Source organism: Lemur catta, chromosome 5 (genome assembly GCF_020740605.2).
Source record: "Lemur catta isolate mLemCat1 chromosome 5, mLemCat1.pri, whole genome shotgun sequence".
Lineage (NCBI taxonomy): Eukaryota > Metazoa > Chordata > Mammalia > Primates > Lemuridae > Lemur > Lemur catta.
Window position 1 is genome coordinate 10552999 of NC_059132.1, and position 27269 is coordinate 10580267.

Genomic DNA, 27269 nt, shown 5'->3' on the forward strand with positions numbered 1-27269 from the left:
TTAAAAATAAAACAAACTATTGTATATAAATATAATTTATTAGAAAGAATCAATACTTTAATCATGAATTAGGAATCTCTTTATGTAGTTAGAATAACAAATAAGAACAATAGGATCCCATAAGAATGAAGAATGGATAATGATAATAGTTGAACCTATTCATTAATTTTTCTCAATGCAATAATAAAGAAGCAAAAACATCATGACAAAATTTTGCTAAATGAATTCTTATGAAAACTAAATATAGTGAAAGAAATATTTCAATATGTAAGTCAAACAATCACAATTTTTTTTTTTTTGAGACAGAGTGTCGCTCTGTTGCCCGGGCTACAGTGCTGTGGCGTCAGGCTAGCTCACAGCAACCTCCAACTATGGGCTCAAGCAATCCCCCTGCCTCAGCCTCCCGAGTAGCTGGGACTACAGGCATGTGCCACCATGCCCAGCTAATTTTTTCTATATATATTTTTAGTTGTCCAGATAATTTTTTTCTATTTTTAGTAGAGACGGGGTCTCGCTCTTGCTCAGAGTGGTCTAGAACTCCTGAGCTCAAATGATCCATCCGCCTCGGCCTCCCAGAGTGCTAGGATTATAGGCGTGAGCCACCGTGCCCGGCCACAATTTTTTTTTTTTTTTTTGGAGACAGGGTCTTGCTCTGTCACTCAGGTTGGAGTGCAGTGGTGCCATCATAGCTCACCATAACCCCAAACTCCTGGGCTCAAGCAATCCTCCGGCCTCAGGGCCCAAGCAGCTGGGACTATAGGTTTTTGCCACCATACTTGGCTAATTTTTTAAATTTTTTTGTAGAGACAAGGTCTCATTATGTTACCCAGGCTGGTCTCGAACTCCTGGCCTCAAGTGATCCTCCTTCCTTGGCCTCCCAAAGTGACAGGCCTGCCTCAACTCCTGCTAATAAATTATGCTCCTTTCCCTTATCTGTTTACCTACCTGATGCCCAGGGGAGACTCCACCTGTCCACGCAAGTCACCCCCCTGCAATAGGTGTGCAACTGTGTAAAATGCCATGTAAATGGTGGAATCAGAAAGTGATTCAATCAGCCACTGCTCATCCCAAGGCAGGCGAGTGCCTGCAAAATAAAAAGAAGAAAAGTAATGCATGAGGAACCTAAAAGGTACTTCATCTATGAAATCCACTTTTTTTTTTTTTTTTAAGAGACAGGGTGTCCCTCTGGAGAGCAGTGGTGCAATTAACCTGGAGAGCAGTGGGGCAATCACAGCTCACTGCAGCCTCGAAATGCTAGGCTCAAGCAATCCACCCACCTAAGCCTCCTGAATAGCTAGGATTATAGGCATGTGACACTCAGCTAATTCATTTTTTTTTTGTAGAGATGGGGTCTCACTATGTTGCCCAGGTTGGTCTCAAACTCCTAGCCTCAAACAATCCTCCCATCTCAGCCTCTCAAAGTGCTAGGTTTATAGTTGTGAGCCACCATGCCCGGCCCAAATCTACATTTTTAAGAAGGCTATAGCATTTACAAAATTACTTATTTAGGAAATTCTTAAATTCTACTTGAATAATTAATAAAAATAAAATAGTAGATATAATAACAAAATGGTTGAAGCTTTGGAGTTTCTCTATTAAAAAGTCACACCATAAAAGCTATATGGGTTAGAAAGGACATATTTCTACCACCAGGTAGATGGTAGGGGACCACATCCTAGTTTTCCTCACCCTCTAACAAAAACCTCTTACTTTCAATTCAAAAAACACTAGAAGAGAGCAAGCAAAAATGTAAAAATGTATATTTGCCATGTAATTGGCAAAGGCATCCAAACAGAAAAATCTGAAGTTTGTTTACCTAGACCATAAGTTCTTGAGCAAGCATGTTCTTGTAGCCAATCTAAGGTAGCTTCAAAATTCCTCCTGGTTTCCTCGCAGAATCTAGAAAACAGCAAAACATAAAGTATCTCTCTTCACCTTTATCATTTCCATGTTTCCCAACTCTTTTCCCCTCCCTCATCACTTTCTCCTTTCTTACGTTTCCAAGTTCTTCAAGCACTGAGAAGTCTGTTTTTTCCAGTTCTCTTCTCCATAATCCAAGTACCTGGGAGTAGACAAATTGATTTTTTTTTTAAGTCAGAGATGAGCAAAGTGACTAAGGGAATTTTCTGGCTGTAAGGGAGACTAACCACTGGTCACAAAGAGCCACAACACATTCATCTGAAGACCTGGACATCACTTGTTTCTCTGGTTCCATGTAAATAAGTGCATCTCCCTAAATGAAGGTAAATAAAAATATATTAGATATCATATCAAATCAATCTCCATTCCTCAAGGATGATAAAAAATACTTTTAAAAAAAATACTGTATCACCAATAACACAAATTCCACATTTCATTATGTCTTCTCCCCTTTCCCAGGGTCAAGGTTATCTGCCTTTCCTTCTATAAACACACGTGCTTTTCAAAAAGCATACATCTTCATCAGGTGGATCACTTTCCCTGACTACAAGAGATTATTCCTTTTCAGTGAAAAATTAAAGATGTTTAGCAGTTTCTAGTCCTATGGTTTGAAGGTTATGCTTCCTATGGGAGCTTTTTGTCCCTGTTATAATAAAAATATAAAGAAAATAGGAAATTAAATGCATGGAACCACTGCTATTAAAAAAAATAGATATACAAAGACTAAACATGGAAAAACCTTGTTACTAAAGATTTATAGCATCATGTTCCCAAACTTTTTAGGTTAGAATAATTTTTAAAAATAAAATTCAGCATTATTACTCACAAAATGATTCATTGTTCTGTTTTTAATGCAATTCTTCATGCTGACATTAAATAGCTAGAATTTTGGTTTAAAAATGATAGATTAAAAACAGACTCCCTCTCAAAATTCCAATAAAATGACAAGAAAGGTTTTTAAATTTTTTAAAAATCCACATATTATAATGTGAGGAGAGTTTTTTTAATAGCATGAATCTACAAAGAAAAAAAATGGAAGAAAAAATATCAACGAAATTTTGAAAACCAAAAAAAAGGATGAGTGATAACCATATTGGCAGAAATAAGAAAGCAAGCTGAATTCTAACCCAGCAATAGAGAAAGCTGAAAAACAATTCAGTTTGCACTATAGAACCTCCAAAAAACTTAGAAATAGATAGTATTAAATACCTCTGGAAGTGGAGATTAAGTGAGGCTGAAAAGAGCAAAACTGACTGAACAAAGTCTGGTAAAGACAAGGTTAGTAAGTAGCCTCAGCAACACAGTGAGACCTCATCTCCACAAAAAATAGAAAAAATAAGGCAGGTGTGGTGGTATGTACCTGTAGTCCCAGCTGCTTGGGAGGCTGAGGCAGAATCACTTGAGCCCAGGAGGTAAGGCTACAGTGAGCTATGATCCTGCTATTGCACTCTATCCAGCCTGGGTGACAGAGTGAGATCTTGTCTATTAAAAAAATACAATAAAAATAAAAAATAACAATAAAAATTTAAAGAGTTAAAGTAGCTAAATAGAAGAGAGTTATGACAGAAATGAAGGGGTAAGGGGAGGATGAAAGTAAAAAGTAAAGCATCCTAGAAAGAGAGGCTTGTAACTACCTATACCTAAAATAGCCACTGCAGAAAGTATCATTTAAGTTTTCTCTGTGTGCTATGCATACATCAACTTTAGAACACTGTCTTTATCAACATTATAGGTGGGATGTTCAAAATAAATGAATTGCTAAATAGGTCTATTTTCTGCCACAAAACTATATGACATCTTTAATATAGCTCTAGGTTCTACTACAGAACTCACTGCTTATAACACCGTAAAGTCTGTCTATTATTAATAACAGCTCTTCAATTAAAACGGCCTTCAGAGGATAACCTATTACATACAGTGTCGATCATCTTTTTCTGAATAGCCTTCTTTACATCTTGGACCTTCTGTCCTTTAAATCCATCCACCACCATTATCTAAAAGGATGAGAAGGGGGGAAAAAACACATATAAAACAATTAGAACTTGCTTTGAGTTTCTTCCCAAATTTTCCCTAACTAAATTTACTTCTGCCCACCACCCAAGTATTTTTCCTGTGAAATTTATCACATTTATAATCATAACTTTTTATTTTGGCACAGCTTTGACAAGTAATATTTATAACACACTTGTCTCTGTTAGCATAACTGGGATAGCTAGTGTGAGCATTAGATAGGAACGTAGAGAGAATTCCACTACACTAACTCACCTCACTCATGATGGTTTTAGAAAAAACTAAGTATACTTGGCTTAGCCCCACTTAGGCTTCTCTTTCCAACCCTGCCTACTGCAGGTGAGTATTCTCCTTTGGTTGGGCATGTGATAAACCTTGCTCTTAGAGATAAGGCAACTGTTTTTCAACTCTACCTTTTACTCAGTGGGCAAATTTAATGATAGGGCAAAGTATGAGCTTACCCATTGTTGTCAGCGATTAAGCCATAATCTCCTTCCTGCTTTCTTAGGTGATAAAGCTAAAGTTTTAACCTCCATTTAGCTGACTCTTGTGTTTCTCTCAAATAGTTTCTATTTTAGGTAGAAAACACATGTGCTCTTTTTTTGACTTTCGAATACTCTAACATACTAAAATGCCTCGTATCTATTTAATCCAACATCATTAATTATATTTAATGATCATTATGGTATAGTGGTTAACAACACAAATCCCAGAGCCAGGCTGCCTAGTTTGAATCCCAGTTCTGCCATGGGTTAGCCATCTGGCTGATCACTTAATCTCTTTGCGCCTCAATTTCCTTATCTATAAAGTGGGGATAGTGGTGCCTACTTCAGAATGGGATTATTTTCAGAATCATAAATAAGTTAATATATAAGTTCTATGTAAGAGTTGGCTTTTATTATCACCCAAAATATATGTCACTTAAGAAAGGATATATAACCAATTCTTGGTTATCCAGAAAAATGAAGGAAAGAGAAAAATAAAAAACATTCTCAGTGTCCTAAGAAATCTTCATTTCAGCCTCAAGCATCTGACAACTTGTTTGTATTCTTACTTTCTCTAGCCCAGTCTTCTTTCCACGGACATGTAAGCCACATTAACATATGCTCAACTGAGGAGAAGAGAGAGGTTCAGAACCTATTTATTGTGCTTACCTGCCATTTAGTAGGCATTAACAAATAAATTAACAGACTGGATGAAACTGCTTATCTAAAATATGAACCCCTTCACTAAAAGAGAAAAAGAAGAACCCTGGAATTCTCTATGTAATAAACCTTTTAAGTTTACTGCATAATAATATGAACTAATACCTTCTCAAGAAATTAATTCCTTAGCTATTCCTAGAGGGCCAAAAAAACACACTTTCTGAAAATGCTTTTAGACAAAGGAAATGATTTTAAAAAATAGAAAATTGGAAAATGAAGAATACATTCTCATATTCTCTCTCAGGTCAATGTATAGCTAAAACTATGTTGACATTTTCTATATTCTAAATCATTAAGAAGAAAACCACAGAGCATGGAGTAAATCAAATAAAAAAATTATTACTTACACCATCATAAAATCCTTTTAGATATAACTTCTCCTTTGCTTCTGCAAGTTTTTCTCGGTCATTCTGGCTCTGAATTTTCAACTCATCACAAATGGTTACAGCAGAAAGATTTCCAAAACCTGGGATTTCAATGACTGACACCTGCAGAGAACAGCAATGTCAAGAACCCCCTAAGACACAACTTCCCCAGCTGTCAATCCTCCTGTGGCATATAATTAACTAAATAATTGATGTTGAAGCTAGCAAAATGATGTAAATAACTAATTTTGTGGATGATCTCGTTTTTGGTTTATATTAAGTCTTCTGGATTCTTCATGAAAGTTATTTGGTAGTAACTTAATTTTTTTTCTTCTGTAGGCACTAATATGAAAACGTAAGAAACACAAAACAGACTATCATGGTTACAAATAAACATTCATGCTTAATAGGGCAAAATTTTGTCTTTAGAAGCCAGGAAACTTATCGTACTAGCAAAACAAGCTACCATAAAATTGGTGACACTAAAAAGCTGTTTGTTTCAGAATTATAGGTGCCAGGTTATAAGAAAATGCTTGCTGTTTTTTCTCGCTTATCTGCCCTAGCAGATATCAACTTAAAGTAAGTGAAGCCTTAGCAAACTCCCTCTTGTATGTTCATACTCCACCAATTATTTAATTTTGGTACAAGGAAAACATGTTAGCTCTTTTTTTTCCTCTGATAAAAAGATGGATCTGAGCTGGGCATGGTGGCTCACACCTGTAATCCTAGCACTCTGGGAGGCTGAGGCAGGAGGATTGCTTGAGCTTAGGAATTTGAGACCAGCCTGAGCAAGAGTGAGACCTTCACCTCTATTAAACATACAAAAATTAGCCAGGCATTGTGGTGTGCATCTGTAGTCCCAGCTACTAGAGAGGCTGAGGCAAGAGGATCACTTGAACCCAGGAGTCTCAGGTTGCAGTGAGCTATCATGACACCACTGCACTATACCCAGGGCAACAGAGTGAGACACGGTCTCAAAAAAAAAAAAAGATGGATATGAATATTCTGAATTATTTATGTACTCACTGGCTCAAATGGCAGGACCATGTCATCTCTAATTCCATACTTTGCTCGTAACGCCTACAAAAAAGTTTGCAAGTTAACACTAATGAGCAACACTTTATTGATATAATCATTCAGAAAAGCAAAATCCAGCTCTAAACTTTTTAAACTATTATTTCTTCTCTTCTCCATACAGAGCAATTTTCTAACTTTACCAAATACCTTGAGAAGGGATCTGTGACCTTTAAAAACTTAATAGCTTAAAAGTTATAGTGAACAGCTTACATGATGAAACTGTACAGCCAAAAGCAAAAATGTACATATACACATTAAACCGAGGTTCATATTCTAGATTTCAATGAGAATGTATCAGAAAACTTTTCAAAATTCTATGAAACATTAATTCAAAATTCAAACTACAGAAAATATATAAACATCAAAAAACAGGCTAGAGATAGCAGTTTAAAGATAAATGCATAACTTTTTTGCCTGTCCCACAGTGTAGTTCAGCTTTACCTAAGCCACAAGATGGTGAAGAGGAAGTAAGAACACAAAACTCAGATACTTACTTGCTTTTTCTTCAAGTCTCTGAGGGCAGCAAAATCATCAGGGGAGTCAGAAGGAACACTTGTGACCACACCAGTACCTTATAACAGAAAGTATAAAATTAACTAACAGAAACAAAATGTGATAACCAAAGTACTTCTAGAAATAAGTAAACTTTTTACCTTTATCCTCCTTAATGGTTAGCATTGGGAGAACATAGATCACTTTATACGATGTTAAAGGTGCAGAAAGTGATGCACCAAGAATTTCCTGTATAAAAAAAGATAAGTATAAAAGGTAAAGAAATGTATTTGTCTGAGCAAGAGTGAGACTCCATTGCTACAAAAAATAGAAAAATTAGCCGGGCATGGTGGCGCACACCTGTAGTCCCAGCTACTCAGGAGGCTAAGGCAGGAGGATTGCTTGAGCCCAGGAGTTTAAGGTTGCAGTGAGCTCTGATGATGCAACTGCACTCTAGCCAAGGCAACACAGTGAGACTGACTCAAAAAAAGAGAAAGAAACTTAATTGTAAACTTTAAAATGTTTTAAATGGTTTAACCTTTAAAATTTTTAAAATATTTTATGCCCTAAGAAGATAGAAATCAAAAAATAAGCAAATGAGTTCAAGAGATCTATTGCACAACATGGTGCCTACAGGAAATAACAATGTATTTTATACTTGAAAATTGCTAAGAGAGATTCTTTTTTTTTAAGAGACACAGGTCTCTGTTGCCCAGGATGGAATGCATTGACTATTCACAGGCATGATAATTGCACACTACAGCCTCCAACTCCTGGGCTCAAGCAATCCTCCCACCTCAGCCTCTGAATAGCTGGAACTATATGCACATGCCACTTTGATTTAATTGTTCTTGTCACAAAAAATAAGTATGTGAGGTAATACATAGTTAATTATCTCAATTTAGCCATTCCACAATGTATACACTTTTTAAAACATCATAATATACAACCTAAATATATGCAATTTTTATTTGTCAATTAAAAAATAAAAACAAATATATATGAAGTAAAACAAAACTCATTCTTTCATACCTACCAGACTAAAAGTAATTTTAAATAATTATAATACTCAAATCTGGCAATGTTATAATGAAATTAGTACACTAATACATTGCTTATGATATTGTACTCCTTGAGAAAAACAATATAGGATTCATAGCAAGAGCCACAAAACGTTCACGTAACTTGGACCTAGCAAAACAAAATTGTTTCTTAGAGAAATCTACCCAATGCTGAGTTAATTATACTAGCAGTATAATTAACAACTAAAGCTTTCAAGGACAGAAAAATGATTTAATAAAATATGCTACATCAACAAGATGGGATACTACATATCTATTTAAAATAATTATGAAGACAAACTGAAGTAAAAGGATAGTTCTAGTTTAACTTGAAAAAAATCCAGAATATGCAGCAATATCAGACCCACATTCTCATATGGCAACAAACAACTTGCAGCTGAGTGCCCTAGCTACACTTCCATTCCACACAGTTCCAGCCCATCAGACTTTATTCACATATCTATATAAGCTGCCTTTACAGAATCTGCAGTCATATAGGTGATAGCTAAATATTTTAGCAGTTTTAAAGGTTGAAAGCTGTTTTAAAATTTTTAATACCATTTTCCTCACTCCAGAATTTGTTCAAATTAACATGGAGAGAAATTACATTAAGAACAGGAAAAAATGTGTCACTAATACTATTCACAAGAAGTTCTCAGACAAAACTCCAACATCAGGAACTAATGAGATGTGGGAGCACTGCTTATAACAGAAAAAGACAGGAAACAATTCAAATACCCATTAATAGAGAATGGTTAAACAAATTGTGGTACAGCTACACAATGGAATACTCTACAGCTATAAAAAATAAGAACAAAGAAGCTGTTTATGTACTGATAAAAGGATTGTCAAGATACAGTTAAGTAAAAAAGAAAGCAAGATGTAGTGAAATGTATATAAAGTATATTGCCATTTGTGTAAGAAAAAGACTATGTATTTGCTTGTGTGCACATGAAATATTTCTAGAACAACAGATAACACACAGATATTACTGACTACCTCTAGAAGGGGGAACTGACTAGGGGTATCTTTTATACTTTCTGTGTCTTTTGAACTTCAAGCCTTACAAATACATAATAATCTAATCAAAAAATAAGTTTACAGAATAAGAAATAGAGTTCAATTTTAAAAAAGGAATTGAGATGGTACTCTACTCACGTTTTTCTTTTAAAAGACTGTTTATTAAGATACCAAAGGGTCAAGTGCAGTGACTCACGTGTATAATTTTAGTACTCTGGGAGGCCGAGGTGGGAGGATAGAGACCACCCTGATCAAGACCTCATCTCTACTAAAAATAGAAAAAAATTAGCTGGGCAAGTAAAAATAGAAAAACAAAAAATTAGCTGGAGCGTGGTGGTACACACCTGTAGTCCCAGCTACTCGGGAGGCTGAGGCAGGAGGATTGCTTGAGCCTAGGAGTTTGAGGTTGCTGTCAGCTAGGCTGATGCCACAGCACTCTAGCCAAGGCAACAAAGCGAGACTCTGTCTCAAAAAAAAAAAAGATACCAAAGATCAGCTTTTTTGAGGAAGATGCGTTCGCAGGTGCAGCAGAGCTCCTTACTCACCACCGTTCACTCTGGCCAAGGAACAAGTTGGTCAGGAAGCTGCACTGCACCCGTGGCTTTTAAAGATATCAGAAAATCACCCGCGCAGCCAGACTTGGCAATTCACTGAATTAGATCAGATTGGATGCCTACCAAGACCTTGAGAATCACTACCAAAAAAGCTCCTTGTGGTGAGGGTTCTAAGACTTGGGATCGCCTCCAGATGAGAATCCAGAAGCAACTCATTGACTTGCACAGTCCTTGTGAGATTGTTAAGCAGATTACTTCCAACAGTATGGAGCCAGGAGTTGAGGCTGAAGTCACCATCGCAGATGCTTAAGTCAACTGTTTTAATAAATTGATTACCAATTGTTAAAAAAAAAAAAAAAAAAGATACCAAAGATTAGGCCGGACACAGTGGACCATGCCTATAATCTTAGCACTTTGGAAGGCCGAGATGGGAGGAGGATCACTTGAGGCTAGGAGTTTGAAACCAGCCCGAGCAACACAGCAAGACTCTCTCTCTACAAAAAATTAAACAATTAGCCAGGTATGGTGGCATGCGCCTATAGTCCCAGTCACTCGCAGGCTGGGGCATGAGGATCACTTGAGCCCAGCAGTTTAAAGCTGCAGTGAGCTATGACACCACTGCACTCTAGCCCAGACAACAAACCAAGACCCTGTCTAAAAAAAAAAAGAGAGGAAAAAAAGCAAATAACACCAACGATCAGCATTTACTAAATGAATAAAACACACTCAGAAACACTGATAATTAAGTAGATGAGCTATGTAACTACCCAAATTTAATAAACATCAACCAAGACTTTCTTTTCAGAAAAAAGTAGCTGCAATTCCAAATTTAGTTTTACCAGGAATGCAGGTAATAATATTCAAAAAGTAATATAATATCTAATGTAACATTAAATCTCTTGAAGAGGACTATATTTTTCAACCAGATATTTACTGAGTAGAAACATAAGTTTCAATAATGCTATTTTACTGATACAGTCATACAATGAACACTGCACAACAATAAAAAAAACTACTCCTATAACATGTATGAATCTCAAAAATATAATATTGAGCAAAAGAAGCCAGACACAAAACAGTACATAACTATAATTCTATTACATAAAGTTCAAGAGCAACAACTAATCTTTGGTGAAGTCAGAGCAGTGGTTACCTTTGCAGGAGAGGAGTGAGTACTGACTATGAAATGGACAGGAGAGAGCCTTCTGGACTGCTGGAACTATTCCATATCTTGATTTCGATGATTCTTACATGAGTGTATACACATATGAAAATGTACCAAAATATACACTTAAATGACTTACACACTTTACTGCCTGTACATCTCATTTGAAAAGTTTTTAAAATGCTCTTTTCTCAAGATCCATTATTGAAATTTTCCTCTAAGTTTATGGACTAAAATAAAAAGTCTGCTACCCAACTTACCTCCCCCATTAATTCCTTAACAACAGGCACCACACCATTGTCTTTGGTAAAGCCCTGGTATGACATATTCCTGGCTGATCTTTGGGTACAGATGAATATATCACCATTCACTGTCTCAAATCCAATGTACTTCATATCAGGACGAACCCAACAGTTTGTCTGTCCAAACATGGTCTCAGGTCTGAGAGTAGCAGCGACCAAAAAAATATTTTTACCTTTCAGGCCACTAAGAAGAAAAAACACAATATTTATGTAAAAATATTAGCTGTGATAGTTCTATCACAACTATCTGATAATTCAGAAATGATGAAACAGTAACGCTTTGGCAAACCTACCTTAATTTGAATGGGTACGGCTCAAGCACTTTCAATTTGATTAAAGTATATTCCTGAGGTCCAACACCCTAAACAAACAAAACAAAAATTTGAAGGAAAAAAGACTTATATTAAACCTACTAATCTATGTGAGATATCTGATTCAAATTTCTAAAATGAGTTCTTGCATTGTTAGAATACTTTTCTTCCAGTGAAGAGACTGCCAATGCTAAGTTGACCATATAGAAGCCTTGTATGCAAGGAGTTAACCAGCCAAAATCCTGTTTGCCAAAACAGGGGTGAGAAGATACAATTAACACTAACCCTGTCCCTGAAGACAGGTCCCACAGTGTAGTCATCAAAGACAGATGCTGGACCAGAGATCAGATGATGTGCATTCTAAACTTAGCTTGGTCCCTCACTAATGGCTGACCTGAGGGAGGCACAATCTCTGAGCCTTTCTTTTCTCATCTGTAAAATAACTGCTGTGCCTAACATAGGACTGTCCTGAGGAATCTATAAGATAATGAGTAAGAAAAAGCACTGAAAAACTATGAAGTATTACTGAAATTTAGGATATTGCTACCACTGGCTATATTAAAACCTTATTGAATCTCCTGAAGTCTCTCAAATCTTTGAAAATTTAGATCAACACTCATTTATCAGACAAGTTACATCAACACTGAAGGCTGATTTTAAAAATATGTTCGAAGATAGTCATAAAGAATGATGCACTCATAGGGGTTCGTAAGTTCAGATGCTGGCATTATCACTTATTTACTGTGCCAAGGCTTCAGACAAATCACTTACCTTTGCTTTACTCAAGTATTTCAGGGAATAATGTCACTAATGTGTCCTACAGGAATGTAGAGTGAACTGATGTTATGCATGGCTAGCAGTACTTTGGAGATAAGCAAGTACATGATCAAAGCAAGTATAACTGAAATTTGTGTACATTGAATGTTAACCACATATCTCATTACCTTTCCCCACACTCTCTTTTTAGAGCTGTGTGTTTTCCAGATGGTGCTTTGCAACAATAACATACATATGAATCACAGTAAGAGCGTATTAAAAAAGACAGATTTCCTGGGCCCCACCCCAAGAGCTTCTGATTCAGCAATTTTGGGATGAGGCTCAACAATGTGCTTTTCTGTAACAAGCTGATACAGCTGTCCTCAGGCCTCTTTTAGAGTAGCAAGGTCCTAGACAAGATACAAGTACCTGTATTGATATTGATATTGTACTCCACACACCAGAGTATCATGACTATATAACTCAGCACTGCAATGAAGTTATTTTTAGGATTCTAATCTATTTCTTACACTCTATGTCCATTTTAAGGATTATTATAATAGCTACTCCATTTCACAAATAATCACCTCTCCAGTTTGTCTGTCATGATCCATGCAAGGCTGTCCATCTTTTGGAGAATAAATGGTATACCTAAAAAATAAACAATAAGTGACAAGCATTATAATATTCAAGTTTTATCCTAACATATTTGCCAGTATTGCTCCTAGTATCTCTTGTGTATTCTAACTGAAACTTCTAAGTAAACATCCATATCCATTATGTATACTCTGATGAATAGTTCTATTGTCATCCCAGCTATTTAATGACAGTTTTCTACCCACATCAAAGGTAATAACACTGAGAAACATGTACTGATCTTGGCTTTGTAGTATGAAACAAAAGACTATAAAATATAAATTCACTTATGAAATGCAAATATCATTGATTAACCTACATAATCAGGAAACAATCTTAAACAATTTACAGAAAAAAGTATAAAATAAAAGACAAAATGATTATTCTTCTGCTTGGCAAGGAATACTGAACAGGATCTTCAGTAAGATCATAAAAGCTGCTGGGCACAGTGGCTCACACCTGCAATCCTGGCACTTTGGGAGGCCAAGGTGGGAGGATCACTTGAGGCCAGGAGTAAAAAATCAGCCTGAGCAATAGCAAGACCCTATTTCCACAAAAAATAAGGCCATACATGGTAGCATGCACCTGTAGTCCCAGCCACTCAGGAGGCTGAGGCAGAAGGGTCACGGGAGCCCAAATGTTTGAGGTTGCAGTACCTATAATAATGCCACTGCACTCTACCCAAGCAAAAAGAGTGAGACCTTGTTTCAAAAAAAAGATCATAAAGGCAACATTCCCATTAGCTCTGGTTCTAGCTGTCACAAACACAGCTCACAGAAATTAAGACACTAGCAAGAGAAAAAGGAAAACAAAAGATACCAGAGAATGAAAAAAAAAATGATAAAAAGAGAAAGGATTGTGGGAAAAAGTGGGCTATAGGGTATTGAATTATAGTACAAGAATTACATGATTTTTACTTTATTCTATTAATGGACAACAAACTTACCGCTTCCCAAATTTAATTTTGTTTCTTTCTCTTAATGTTAAAAACTGCCATCTAACAAAAGAATCATAGTAAGGATTAACATCAGTGGTAATGAAGGAACGACGCCAGTCTACCTGTAGAAAGAGAAAGGAAAAGGTAATTTTTGAGAAATATGCAAAATTTTTATGAATAAGAATTCCTATGAATCAATTATTTACTTTTCTACTCTACTTTCCAACTTACAATTGTATCAACTATTAAAAGAAAAATTTTTCAAGTTTCACTTACTACATGTATATCACAATTATTTGTTTAATTAATGTGTTTTTAAACATATACCTTTCTATATTGACATACAGAAGTTATATGTAAATACTACCTTTATGTATTCCTAAATATTCAAGTAAAACTTTGGCTTCTTCATATTTTTTGAATAAAACTCCTTTCTACTAATTAGCAATATATCAATACACATTCTAACAAAACAAATATTAAAGTATTCGTTGCCTATATTGAGGTTAATTAGGTTCCAATATAACAGCAGCAGTACCAATTCTTTAGTGTTACACAAGTAAAATACATTATTTTAAATTTGAGTTACCCCAAATCTCATATAATCACAAAAATATACAGGCATACCTCATAAATATTATGGATTTGGTTCCAGAGCACCAAAATAAAGTGAATATCACAATAAAGCAAGTCACTGGAATTTTTTGGTTTCCCAGTACATACAAAAGTTATATTTGCATTATGCTGTACCTACTGCTCAAAAAGCTAATGGTCTCCTGAGCCTTTGGCAAGTCATAATTTTTTTCTGGTGGAGGGTCTTACCTCAGTGTTGATGGTTGCTGACTGATCAAGTGGTGACTGCTAAAGGTTAGGGGACTGTGACAATTTCTTAAAATAACAATGAAGTTTGCTGTATTGATTGACTTTTCCTTTCATGAAAGATTTTCCTGCAGTATGCAATGCCGTTTGATAGCATTTTACTCACAGAACTTCTTGCAAAATTGGAGTTAATCCTCTCAAACCCAGCCACAGCTTTAACAACTAAGTTGATGTAATATTCAAAATCCTTTGTTGTCATGTTAACAATGTCCACAGTATCTTCACCAGGAGTAGATTCCATCTCAAGAAACTACTCTAGGCTGAGTGTGGTGGCTCACCCCTGTAATCCTAGCACTGTGGGAGTCCAAGGCGGGAAGATTGCTTGAGGTCAGGAGCTCTAGACCAGCCTGAGCAAGAGCGAGACCCTGTCTCTACTAAAAATAAAAAATTAGCCAGGTGTGGTGGTGTATTCCTGTAGTCCCAGCTACTCGGGAGGCTGAGGCAGGAGGATCACTTGAGCCCAGGAGTTTAAGGTTACAGTGAGCTAGGCTGATGACATGGCACTCTACCCTGGCCGACAAAGCGAGACTCTGTCTCAAAAAAAACCAAAAACAAACAAAAAACCCACCTCATTCAGCTCCCAAACTTACAGAATTTCTTCTGTTTACTATTCAGACATTTCTCAAAATCCCCCGTCCTAATAGGAACTTTGTCAGTCCATAAAGAACCTCTTCCTCTGCCCCTTGTACTTTCATGGTATGGAGATGGTTTCTTTCCCTAAACCTCATGAACCAACCTCTGCTAGCTTCCAGCTTTTCTTCTGTAGCTTCCTCACTTCTCTCAGCTCTCATAGAAATGAATAGTTAGGGCCTTGCTCTGGATTAGGCTTTGGCTTAATGGAATGTTGTGGCTGGTTTGATCTTCTATCCAAACTACTCAAACTTTCTCCACAACAGCAATAAGGCTGTTTCGCTTTATCATTCATGTGTTCACTGGAGTAGCACTTTTCATGTCCTTCAAGAGCTTTTCTTTACATTCACAACTTGGCTGTTTTGCATAACAGGCCTAGCTTTTGGCCTACCTTGGCTTTTGACACATCTTCCTTAGTAAGCTTAATCATTTATAGCTTTTGATTTAAAGTGAAGGATGTCTGACTTTTCCTTTCACTTGAACATTTAGAAGCCATAGCAGGGTTATTAATTGGCCTAATTTCAATATTGTTATGTCTCAGGAAATAGAGAAACTCAAGGATAGGGAGAGAGATGGGGGGATGGCTAGTCATTGGGGCAGTCAGAACATAAACATTTATGGATTAAGTTCACCATCTTATATGCCCTGAAACAATTACAATTATAACATCAAAGATCACTGATCATAGATCACCATAATAGATATAACAATAATAAAAATGTTTAAAACTTTAAACATTTAAGAAGTGAGCACATGGTTGGATAAATGGCCCAAAAGACTTGACACAGGGTTGCCACAAACCTTCAGTTTGTAAAAAAAAACACACTATTTGCAAAGCACAATAAAACAAGGTATGCCTATAAATGCCTTCTTCATATTTTCTTTAACCATGGACATACCTTCAAACCCATTCTCTTTAGATCCTGAATAGCCAGTGGTGGAAAATAATCAAGCCAATGTTCTGCTTCAGAAAATTTTACTATCTCTTCATCGGACAGGCCAAGGGATTTCATAATGCTCCACTGGTATTTAGAAGATCCAGCTTTAGCAGTAGCTTTACTCTGAAAAAAAATGAACAAAAATTTCATCAAATAATAACCAACAACTGCTTAACATTCCAGAGGCACAGTAATTTTAAGTGAATAATCCCATTTGTAATTTTTTAAATACTAAAACAATGCTGTTGATACATCAGAACACTAAAGGAGTCAGATGTACTATTTTGTCTGCCAAACTATGTAGTCAGGATATTCACCAGGATACTAATAACAATGATAGCTAAATGGATGGAGCCATAAGGAACTACCAGTTGTGAAGATCTCAGTACCAAACGTTCTCTGTTTGCTTTCTTCTAATACAACATGCATCTTTTTTACAAGGTTTCTTCCTTTTCCAATATTTACTAACACCAAAAAGACAATCAAATGCCAAAGATTGAAGGTAAGGAATGAAGTTAAACTGTAAAACTATAAAGCTGCAGCACAAGAGATTTTGGGGGGTTATATTACTGCTCTGTATGTTACTGTGCTCCAAATGACTCCATGTATTTGTCAAACCCACCGAACTACATACTACAAAGTGGAAATTTTACTCTATGTAAATTTTTTAAAATTCAACCGGAATTTTGGAGGAACCTAAGATGTAATGCAGACTGTGATAAATGTATCTCACTGTATTACAAATATATGACATACCACACTAAAGGAGGAGGGGGAGAAAGGAGGTGATTTAAGTAAGTTTGGAAAACAGTGGTTGACTAGATTCTAAAGAAAAAGAACTATACACAAACATTGTACCTTAGTTTGTAAAACTCTTTCTCCCAGGGATATAGGTTAGCAATGCTAAAACTATTTTAGTAGACTCGGATTAAACAAATAAATAACTATACCATCGATAAGAAGAGGCAAATTACCGCTATAATTAAGAAGTCACAAATAAGCTAAGGGAAAATGCTAAAATGAGCCCTGTGGTGCTAAAATGGAGCCGGGGTATCAGCATGAACTTATCTGTTTTTTAATATATACATATAAATGAATAAATATAGATGTGTGTATTACATGGGTTAGTAGACATATACATATATACATATTTCATTTCTCTTTCCACTGAGAGTGCCTAGAAGCAGTGATACCCCAGTAGCAATGAGCACACCTAGCACTCAGACCTTAATTTCTGAGTATCATTATTCAATAAAAGGAACCAGGGCTCCTTGGAGAAGTAGTTGATTCCAGGGCTCAAACAAGGAAATTACAAAGTAAGCCTGGAGCACCTTGTGACACTAGAAAGTAAGAAAGTGGTTAAAAAAAAAAGATGGGGAATATCAAATGGACACAGGAGTCAACCTAAAAGAACTCCCAATGGCCAAAACTAGAACAATTTGACAAAAAATTGCAGTGTTGTTAACAACCACCACAAAAAAACCCTCATAGTAGCTAGGCACAGTGTTGTCCCAGCTACTTGCCAGGCTGAGGTGGGAAGATCACTTGAGCCCAGGAGTTCAAGGACAGCCTGGACAACACAGCAAGAGCTTGTCTCAAAAAAAAAAAAAAAAAAAAATTGTATTAGATTATAACCTAAAGAGTAAATATCCATGAATCCATACTGATATAAAAAAGATGGAATAAATAAGTAAATGAGGGAGAAAGGACAACTCTTCCTTTCAGAAGACTTCTAGATAATATATGTAGAAAGAAGGGAAATGGAAAATGAAAATCACCATTAGAACACCACAGTAATAACTGTTGAAGGCAAGATCCACTGATGAATGCTAACATTAATGAGCAAATATTTAAAAAGAAACAGGATATTATTTCCATAGCTTCAAAGTACCTCTCCCAAAATATATATTAATCACAAAGGGAAAAATAGAATCTTCACCAGTAGAAAAACCTAGCAGACACCACCTTAACCAAACGATCAAGGTTAACATCACCCATAATAAGACATATCAATATCATATACTCCCTAATATGATGCATTGAGAAGCACACATCACCTTTCAGGTATTCTTCAAAAAAATCAATAACCTCAATCTTACGATGAGAAAGCATCACACAAACCCAAATTGAGGAACAGTCTGTAATTATCTGACCAGTACTCTTTAAAAGCATCAAGTTCAGGCTGGGCGTGGTGGCTCACGCCTGTAATCCTAGCACTCTGGGAGGCCGAGGTGGGAGGATTGCTTGAGCTCAGGAATTCAACACCAGCCTAAGCAAAAAGGAGACCCCATCTCTACTAAAAACAGAAAAATTAGCTGGACGTGGTAGCACAAGTTTGTAATCCCAGCTACTCGGGAGGCTTAGGCAGGAGAATTGCTTGAGCCCAGGAGTTTGAGGTCGCTGTGAGCTAGGCTGACAGGTGAAGCCAGATGACAGGGCACTCTAGACTAAGTGACAGAGCGAGACTCAGCCTCGGGTTAAAAAAAAGGCGTCAAGTTCATGGAAGACAATGAAAGGCAGAAGAGACTTAGCAGACATAACAACTAAATACAACATGGAATCCTGGATTGGACCTTGGAACAGAAAAGGACATTAGTGAAAAATCTGATGAAATCCAAACGAAGTCTGTAATTTAGTTAGTAGTATTATACTAAAGTTGATTTCTCATTTTTGATGACTGTATCATAGTTATATAAAATGTAAAATTAGGGAAACTGGGTGAAGATTATAAGGCAATTAACTTCTCTATGCTATCTTGCAACTCTTCTGTAAATCTAAAATTATTCCAAAATAAAGGAAGAAGGTGGAAAGGCAATGAGAAAGTGAGGAAGATAATTTCTGCACTGATACTTTTTAAAAATTACAAAGTACGTTTTATGTGCCAGGCACTGTGCTAGTATTGGAAATGCACATATAAATCAGACCAATATAAAATTTCAACCAACATAAATATCAACAACCACCAAACCTTTTTTCCTTTAGCTTTATCCTTAATTATTACATCTTCTGCTTTAACATTGATTTCTTCCTCTTCCTCTTCTTCATCTGGAAAATCAGGGGGGCAACCATACAGCTCTATTTCTCTTTTCAACTTATCAGCACATGCCTATAATACAACATTAGAGATAGTAAAGTTCAAAATTCAGGGTAGACACAACTTAAGTTTTTTGTTTTTATGGTCAACTAAAATTGACTCTGAAAATTTTTGCAATATGTCTATACATAATTATAGAAAACAAATGGTACAAATCATATACCTCAAAATTCACTAATTTATAAATTAATATTTTATCTCATTTAATCAGCAAGCATTTATTCAATACCCAGAGTATTCAGTGTAATATACTATATGCTAGTCATTAGAAGTATAAAGATATATAAAACATGTTATCACTTTGAATAACAACAGTAATAACAATGTTTATCAATCGAAAGATTACTGTCAAATATACTCTGTTAGGTACCATAACAAGCCTACTAGGTATACAGGACAGGTATTAAGATAGAAAACAAATGCTGAGATATGAAATGATTTATCCTAGGTTATAAAGAACCTGGACTTTCTACCCCAGCTCTTATCAATTATATGATAATGAGTCTACTGTCAAAAATAAGGATGACACCAAGTAGACAGTGTTAAAGTTATAAGAAAAATACAAACACAGAATTGAAAATTTTTTAAAAAGAGGGGGCTCTTCCATATAGAAGCATTTCAGTTACTAAATGAGGGAAGAATGATACTACCAGAAAGTCATCTTTTTGTAATCACTAATACAATCAAAACAGGCAAGGATCACCAAAGGCTGCTAAAACCACTGGCTTATTGAGAAACAGATATTCAAAGTCTCTCGGCCGGGCGCGGTGGCTCACGCCTGTAATCCTAGCTCTGGGAGGCTGAGGCGGGTGGATCGCTCGAGGTCAGGAGTTCGAGACCAGCCTGAGCAAGAGTGTGACCCCGTCTCTACTAAAAATAGAAAGAAATTATCTGGCCAACTAAAAATATATATACAAAAAAATTAGCCGGGCATGGTGGCTCATGCCTGTAGTCCCAGCTACTCGGGAGGCTGAGGCAGGAGGATCGCTTAAGCCCAGGAGTTTGAGGTTGCTGTGAGCTAGGCTGACGCCACGGCACTCACTCTAGCCCGGGCAACAAAGTGAGACTCTGTCTCAAAAAAAAAAAAAAAAAAAAACAAAGTCTCTCAAAGTATTATCCCATAGATTACTTTTTAATTCCAAAGGGAAAAAGTCACCAGTAGGATGAAGAAATCTGGCAGAGATTAACATAAATCACTAAAATGGGACAAAATGACATTATCCACTTTTTGATGTGATACAATGGGAAGTTTACACTTCATCAATGACGTATTCTTGTCAAAATATTTAGCCCAAATCTAATCATGAAGAAACGACCAGAAAACTCATATCATAAGATATTCTACAAAATAACTAGCTTAGACTCTTCAAAAATATCAGTACCATCATGACAAACAACTAAAAGATACTGAAGAGAACGGATAACTAAATACCACATGCGATCCACAAAATAAAAGGTAAAAAACAGTCAGAAAGGACATTTTGGGACTAGAGAAATTTGACTAGATTAGATAAAGACAGTAATATTACATCAGTGCTGAATTTCTTAGAGAGGATAATGGGATTTCAATGATGCAGAAGAATGTCCGTGTTCTCAGGAGATAACATGCTGAAGTACTAAAGGGTGACATGTCATGATACCTGCAACTTATTTTCAAGAAGTTCACAGAAGGAGAGAGAAAAGCATGCATGTGCGAATGTATGTGTTAAGAGACAAAACTAAAGCAAATGTGGCAAATGTTAATACTTGGTAACTACAGGTGGAGGGTATATAGGTGTTCATTATAAGATCCTTTCACCTTTTCTGTAGGACTGACATTTTTCAAAATAAAAGGTTGGAGAATAAAAAGAAATGGGAGTTAAATTTCCTAATCCTATTACATTTAAGGAATCCTTTCAACTCTAGTTTTTTGGCCCATTCTTCACTGAGAATTATTTCTAATGTAAATTTATGGAAAAATGAAGATTTTTGCAAAAATGACCAAAATATGATACAACTATTTATTTTACGCCAACATTCTAAATATGTCACAAATGCACAAACTGCTATGCATTTTACTTGTTAGTAAAATACAATTAGTTATTACCTAATTCTAAAATAGACATGAACATATAAGGTAAAACTTACTTAATAATCACGTAGACCAGCCGGGCGTGGTGGCTCACGCCTATAATCCTAGCACTCTGGGAGGCCGAGGTGAGAGGATCGCTCGAGGTCAGGAGTTCGAGACCAGCCTGAGCAAGAGCGAGACCCCGTCTCTACTAAAAATAGAAAGAAATTATCTGGCCAACTAAAATATATATAAAAAAAAATTAGCCGGGCATGGTGGCACATGCCTGTAGTCCCAGCTACTCGGGAGGCTGAGGCAGTAGCATTGTTTAAGCCCAGGAGTTTGAGGTTGCTGTGAGCTAGGCTGACGCCACGGCACTCACTCTAGCCAGGGCAAGAAAGTGAGACTCTGTCTCAAAAAAAAAAAAAAAAAAAAAAAAAAAAAAAAAAAAAATCACTTAGACTATATAATGCATGCCCTTTATTTAAGCACTTATTCAAATGTTGTTTCTTTTTTTAATTAATTTTCACTATAATAAATTCAATTCATTGCACAAACTTTAATATAACATAGCAGTATTTGAAAATCCTGTTTTAAGCTCTTAAATTGGATATTACTATTTGCTCCAAGGTAAAAGAGTAGAAAGCAATCCTATAGCAATTTTACCTTAATAGGCATTCCAGTACAGTGCAAGCCAAAGGGAAACAGACAACTTTTTCCTTTCATTCGCTGGTACCCTACTGCAAACTACAGAAAGAAAATTAAATTTAAATCACAAATTTAAATGCTAGACAAATACAAAATGCTGACTTTTCACAAAAAGCCTTAGTTTTTCTCTTCACATCTTCCTTTAGAACACCAGGTAGATTTCAGTCATTACAAAATTCTAGTGCACTGTCCTTTTTCTCCTCTTTTCACCAACCTAGGAATTACTTTTGAACATGTACAGGCCCTTGCACACACATACACACACAGCATATGAAAATTAAATATAAAAATCAAATTACTTAAATATAAAAATCATGCTTTACAGTAAGGAATTCTAAGTTCCCTTAATAGGAAATAAATTCTATAGATACAATTTTTTTCAGAATAATATTTATTAAAGACCCTCCATCCCATCATAGTAAACATAGAAGGTTTACCTCACATTTGGATAAAGAAAACGTGTGTCCCAAATGAAGGCGCCCATTCATATATGGATAAGGGAAGGTTACAAAGTACTTGCCCTTGCTGTAAAACAATTATGTGAAAAAGAAAGTACAGAAGAGAAAATGTTAAGTTCCTTTTACAATAAGAGTAGAGCAGAGAACGCTTGATATAAATAACTTGTTTAAATTTTAGTTATTTAAAAGACATTTAAAAGCAAATTTTATAAACTCAGAAATTAAAACCTCTCTAAAGTTGAAACTTACTTTTGATTCAGAAAGAATAAGACATTTACAGGTGGCTGTTAAGAAATAAATATCCTTGTAGCAAATATTAGTTAACTTATGCTAAAATACTAGAGTAAGCTGGGCATGGTAACTCAGGCCTGTAATCCCCACACTCAGGGAGGCCAAGGCGTGATTGTGGCTTGAGGTCAAAAGTTCTAGACCAGCCTCAGCAAGAGTGAGACCTCGTCTGTACTAGAAATAGAAAGAAATTAGCTGGGCAACTAAAATAAAAAAAAAAAATCAGCTAGGCATGGTGGCACATGCCTATAATCCCAGCTACTCGGGAGGCTGAGGCATGAGGATCACTTGAGCCCAGGAGTTTGAGGTTGCTATGAGCCAGGCTGACACCACGGCACTCTAGCCTAGACAGTAGAGCGAGACTCTGTCTCAAAAAAAAGAAAAAAGAAAATACTTGAGTAAAGATAAAATATTTTAAAAAATTCTTTAATACTCTTAGGAATCTGGACTAATTTAATGTTTTATTAAGTAAATGAGGTTTTCACTAGATATGTACAAAATAATTCAAAGTCCCTCAGGTAAAATAAAACATCCTCAATATTACATGATGTGGTAGATTCACTTAAAAAGCATCTTTTCAAAGATGTTTATTCTTTTTTCTGATGATGTGTAGCTCACATATGTTATGAAGTATAATAAAAAGAACACTTGTAAACACACCATCTGACTTATGAATCCACTGAAACTACCTTTGTGTTCCTCCCCAGTCTCCTACCAGAAATAACCAATATTCTGAAATTCACTTTTGCCATTCCCTTGGTTTTGTTGTTGCTGTTATTTTTGTTTTTAAGACAGGGTCTCGCTGTTGCCCAGAGTGCAGTGGCATCATCATAGCTCACTGCAACCACAAACTCCTGGGCTCAAGTGATTCTCCTACCTCAACCGCCTGAGTAACTGAGACTACAGGCACATACCACAATACCTGGCTAATTTTTCCATTTTTTGTAGAGACAGGGTCTCATTCATTGCTCAGGCTGGTCTCAAACTCCTGGCCTCAAGCAATCCTCCCACCTCACCCTCCCAAAGTACTAGGATTACAGGTGTGAGCCATCACGCTCAGCCTACTCCCTTGTTTTCAAATAGTTTGCATGTCTCTGACCTTAAATAATTTATTATTTAGTTTCCCTCACTTGTGAGCTTTATACCAAAAATGTGTATTTCATATAGACTTCTGTAATTTACTTTCTTCACTTAGCATTACGAGGTTTCTTCAGCGTTACTGCATTTACCTATAGTTCATTCTCTTTTATTGAACAAAGAAGCCTTTTCAGCTCGCTTTCAATTTTTTTTGTTTTGCTTTTGTTTGTTTGAGAGAGGGTCTCACTTTTACCCAGGCTGGAGTACAGTGGCGTGATCACAGCTCACTGCAGCCTCAAACTCCTGGGCTCCAGCAATCCTCCCACCCTAGACTTCCAAGTAGCTGGGATTACAGGCACTAGCCATCACACCTGGCTCTCAATTATTTTAAATTACCTTAAAGTTGACCAAAATTCGAGAACCAAACAGAAGCTACAAATTGTGGTCTAAAGTGTAACACTAGAGACTCTGTATTATACCAATTTCTTCTTTTTTTAAAAAAGAAAAATCCTTCAGAGTGTAGTTTAATAGCAAGAAGGACAGACTTTGGAATCAGAAAGTCTTAAAAACAAGTCCAGGCTCTGTCAATTCCTGGCGATGTAACTTTGAGCTGGTTACTTAGCCTCTCTGTGCCTCAGTTTCCTCATTTATAAAACAGGAATTTAAAAAATTATTAACCTTAAAGGGTTATTGAGAGATTAAGTGAGTACGTATGTAAAAACCATGGCATGTTTTCTAGCACAAGCTAAGTGTTCAATGTTAGCTTACTATGAATGTTATCGTTATCACTATATTTTGTTAATTCAAAACAGCATATTTTCCTACATTTAAGCATACCTGAAGCTAGGATACATCTTATGCATATATTTATTGTGGCACTGTTTTGCGGGCAGTTATTTTGTTTTTGTTTTTCCCCAGTATCATAACATTATCTATGGTTTGTCTTAAAATCAATGATATCGTAGCATCAATGCAATGCAGTATTTAAGAAATAAGATCTTCATATATACAAGCACTTTAAAAATTTATATTTTCTGTCTTTGAAGATAACAATCACTATGACTCTAATTGAATAATTTTCTTTTATCTGTCAGCAAAGACAAAACTTCAAAACATCCTCCCTTATCTAAATATTAAAAATACTAGTTAAAAAAATGTAGAAAAAAAATCTTTAAGAATTCCATAAGAAAAAAGATCCAACAACAAAAAAAACAGAAATTAGGCAGCCATGGTGGTGCACACATGTAGTCCTAGCTACTTGGAAGGCTAGCCAGGAGGATCTCTTGAATCCAGAAGTGGGAGATTGTAGTAAGCTGTGATTGCGCCACTGCACTCCAGCCTAGGAAACACAACAAGATCCCACCTCAAAAAAATAAAATTAAAAATTTAGGACAGGTGCAGTGGCTCATGTCTGTAATCCCAGGACTTTGGGAAGCTGAGGCGGGAGGATTGCTTGAGGCCAGGACTTCAAGAATAGCCTGGACAATACGTCAAGACCTTATCTCAACAAAAAATTTAAATATTTAGCCAAGCATGGTAGCACATGCCTGCAATTCCAGCTACTTGGGAGGCTGAGGCAGGAGGATCACTTGAGCCCAGGAGTTTGAGGCTGCAGTAAGCTATGTTCTCACCACTGCACTACAGCATGGGCAAGAGAGCAAGACCCTGTTTCAAAAACAGAAAAGATCCTAATGTGAATGCAGAAAGGGAAAGTCACCTCATTCAGCCTATTTCAGACATTATAAATACAATCCGCCTTATGTGTTCCACTGAGCAGTTTTTGTGCTGTAAAGCCAATGGTTTCAGAAATGCAATGTGCAGAACTTCACAAACTATTAACTCACCTGGTCTGCTTCTCTAAATTAGATGCATTGACTTCAAACACTTTCTCAGTATCCCATTTCTGTTGGATTTCTTTCTCAATTTTCTTCAAAAAGTCCACTTTAGCTGTTCCTTTTCTTTCCTATTGGACACAAAAGATATAGAATAATTCACTCTGCACTTCAGCAGGCTTGCTTTAAAAAAGAATTGGGTTCACACAGAACTGAGATGCTCACTGATAGATTCTTCCATGGTTATCTTGAAATTTAAATCAACTAGATTAAAAATTAAGGTTATCATATGCCATCTACTTCAAACATCAAAGGAATGGTGAAAATATTACTTAAATACATAAAATGCTTAGAAATACATTTTTAAAATTAGATACTACAATGTAACACTGTCACCAAATGTTCCCATTTAGTTAAAATATATGAATACTTAGAAAAGTACAGGATGCAGCAGTGCCTACTAGTCAATCTACAATTATGTCCACCAAAGTAGAACACTGAGGACTAACAGGTGGAGGCTAAGGGAGGATTAGTCATCTATGTGTGTTTTTTCAAGGACATTGATAAAGAACTCTCCAAAATGGTTAACAGATTAATGTGCAATTAAAATGACACAGAAAAGGACAAGCAAGTCTCTAGTATACTGGACCTACCTGGCAACATTCCCATCACCCCTTAAGCTACCCTTGGATGAAAGTGGAAGAAAAGAGCATGCAGGATCACTATACCTCTGGAAAAGAAGGGTTACAGCTGATTTCCCAGTTTGTTACTTTACATGAAAAAGAATTAACTGCTAATAGCAGTGGAACACAGCACTTACAGAACAGGCAGGAGTGAAAGCTTAGGATACAAATGGACCAGACACAAACAAAGCCAATTCTGTTTTGAAAAATAATATTAGTTTCTACAATTTTATTTTCTGGTATAAAATTATCTGAACTGAAATTAGGTTTTCTTTCCCTTTTACATGCTAACCTTTCCAGATTCTGTAGCATTTTAAAATGAGAAAATACCTGGGTTCCACTCATATTTCTTCAACCTACTACACGAGTATCCACACCATCTTATACCTAACCTTTGGATCTCAGTCTCCTTTAATCACACCTTCCCTCTCTCCACCCAACAATTTTAAAAATGCTTTCTATTCACATCACAGATATGCTGCATTCTTAGCTATTTTTTTAGTAAAGTGTTCAAAGATACTAGCTATTTTTTAAATGATTACATAAATTTGAAGTATTATGCCAAGAGAAATTTTATGCAATCAAAAAAAAAACTCAATCACTATTTCTCCAATAACTGTCTTAAATCAACCTACATATTAAGAAAAATAATTAATAGTATTAAAATTAGTACAATAGTATTAAAATCAGTACAAATCAACCATAAATCTGTCAACTTTTTGACTATTTTTACTTTTCTGTATTTTAAATCAAAAAATGGTTTACTATTCCTTTTTATTTTTTAGACAAGTATAAGATAGAAGAGAAGGGGAAGCAGAGAA

General features: G+C 36.0%; 1 protein-coding gene across 2 annotated transcripts in view; it reads right to left on the reverse strand.

Annotated features, from left to right (window-relative positions):
• The window catches only part of LARS1 (leucyl-tRNA synthetase 1), a 57905-nt gene that overhangs the window by 23600 nt on the left and 7036 nt on the right, over nucleotides 1–27269 (reverse strand). Inside the window, exons 2-19 of one of the 2 annotated variants that reach the window (XM_045551122.1) lie at nucleotides 25778–25896; nucleotides 22548–22635; nucleotides 22069–22149; nucleotides 19227–19364; nucleotides 16220–16381; nucleotides 13821–13933; nucleotides 12826–12889; nucleotides 11465–11532; nucleotides 11130–11355; nucleotides 7231–7318; nucleotides 7072–7148; nucleotides 6527–6580; nucleotides 5483–5623; nucleotides 3837–3914; nucleotides 2148–2233; nucleotides 1997–2062; nucleotides 1817–1899; nucleotides 946–1084 (exon numbers count right to left, since the gene is read on the reverse strand). In XM_045551122.1, coding sequence (XP_045407078.1) covers nucleotides 946–1084; nucleotides 1817–1899; nucleotides 1997–2062; nucleotides 2148–2233; nucleotides 3837–3914; nucleotides 5483–5623; nucleotides 6527–6580; nucleotides 7072–7148; nucleotides 7231–7318; nucleotides 11130–11355; nucleotides 11465–11532; nucleotides 12826–12889; nucleotides 13821–13933; nucleotides 16220–16381; nucleotides 19227–19364; nucleotides 22069–22149; nucleotides 22548–22635; nucleotides 25778–25896 — 1871 coding nt within the window. Of the gene's footprint in view, nucleotides 1–945; nucleotides 1085–1816; nucleotides 1900–1996; nucleotides 2063–2147; nucleotides 2234–3836; nucleotides 3915–5482; nucleotides 5624–6526; nucleotides 6581–7071; nucleotides 7149–7230; nucleotides 7319–11129; nucleotides 11356–11464; nucleotides 11533–12825; nucleotides 12890–13820; nucleotides 13934–16219; nucleotides 16382–19226; nucleotides 19365–22068; nucleotides 22150–22547; nucleotides 22636–25777; nucleotides 25897–27269 lie in introns of those variants that run through there. The other variant, XM_045551123.1, reaches the window with a different exon arrangement.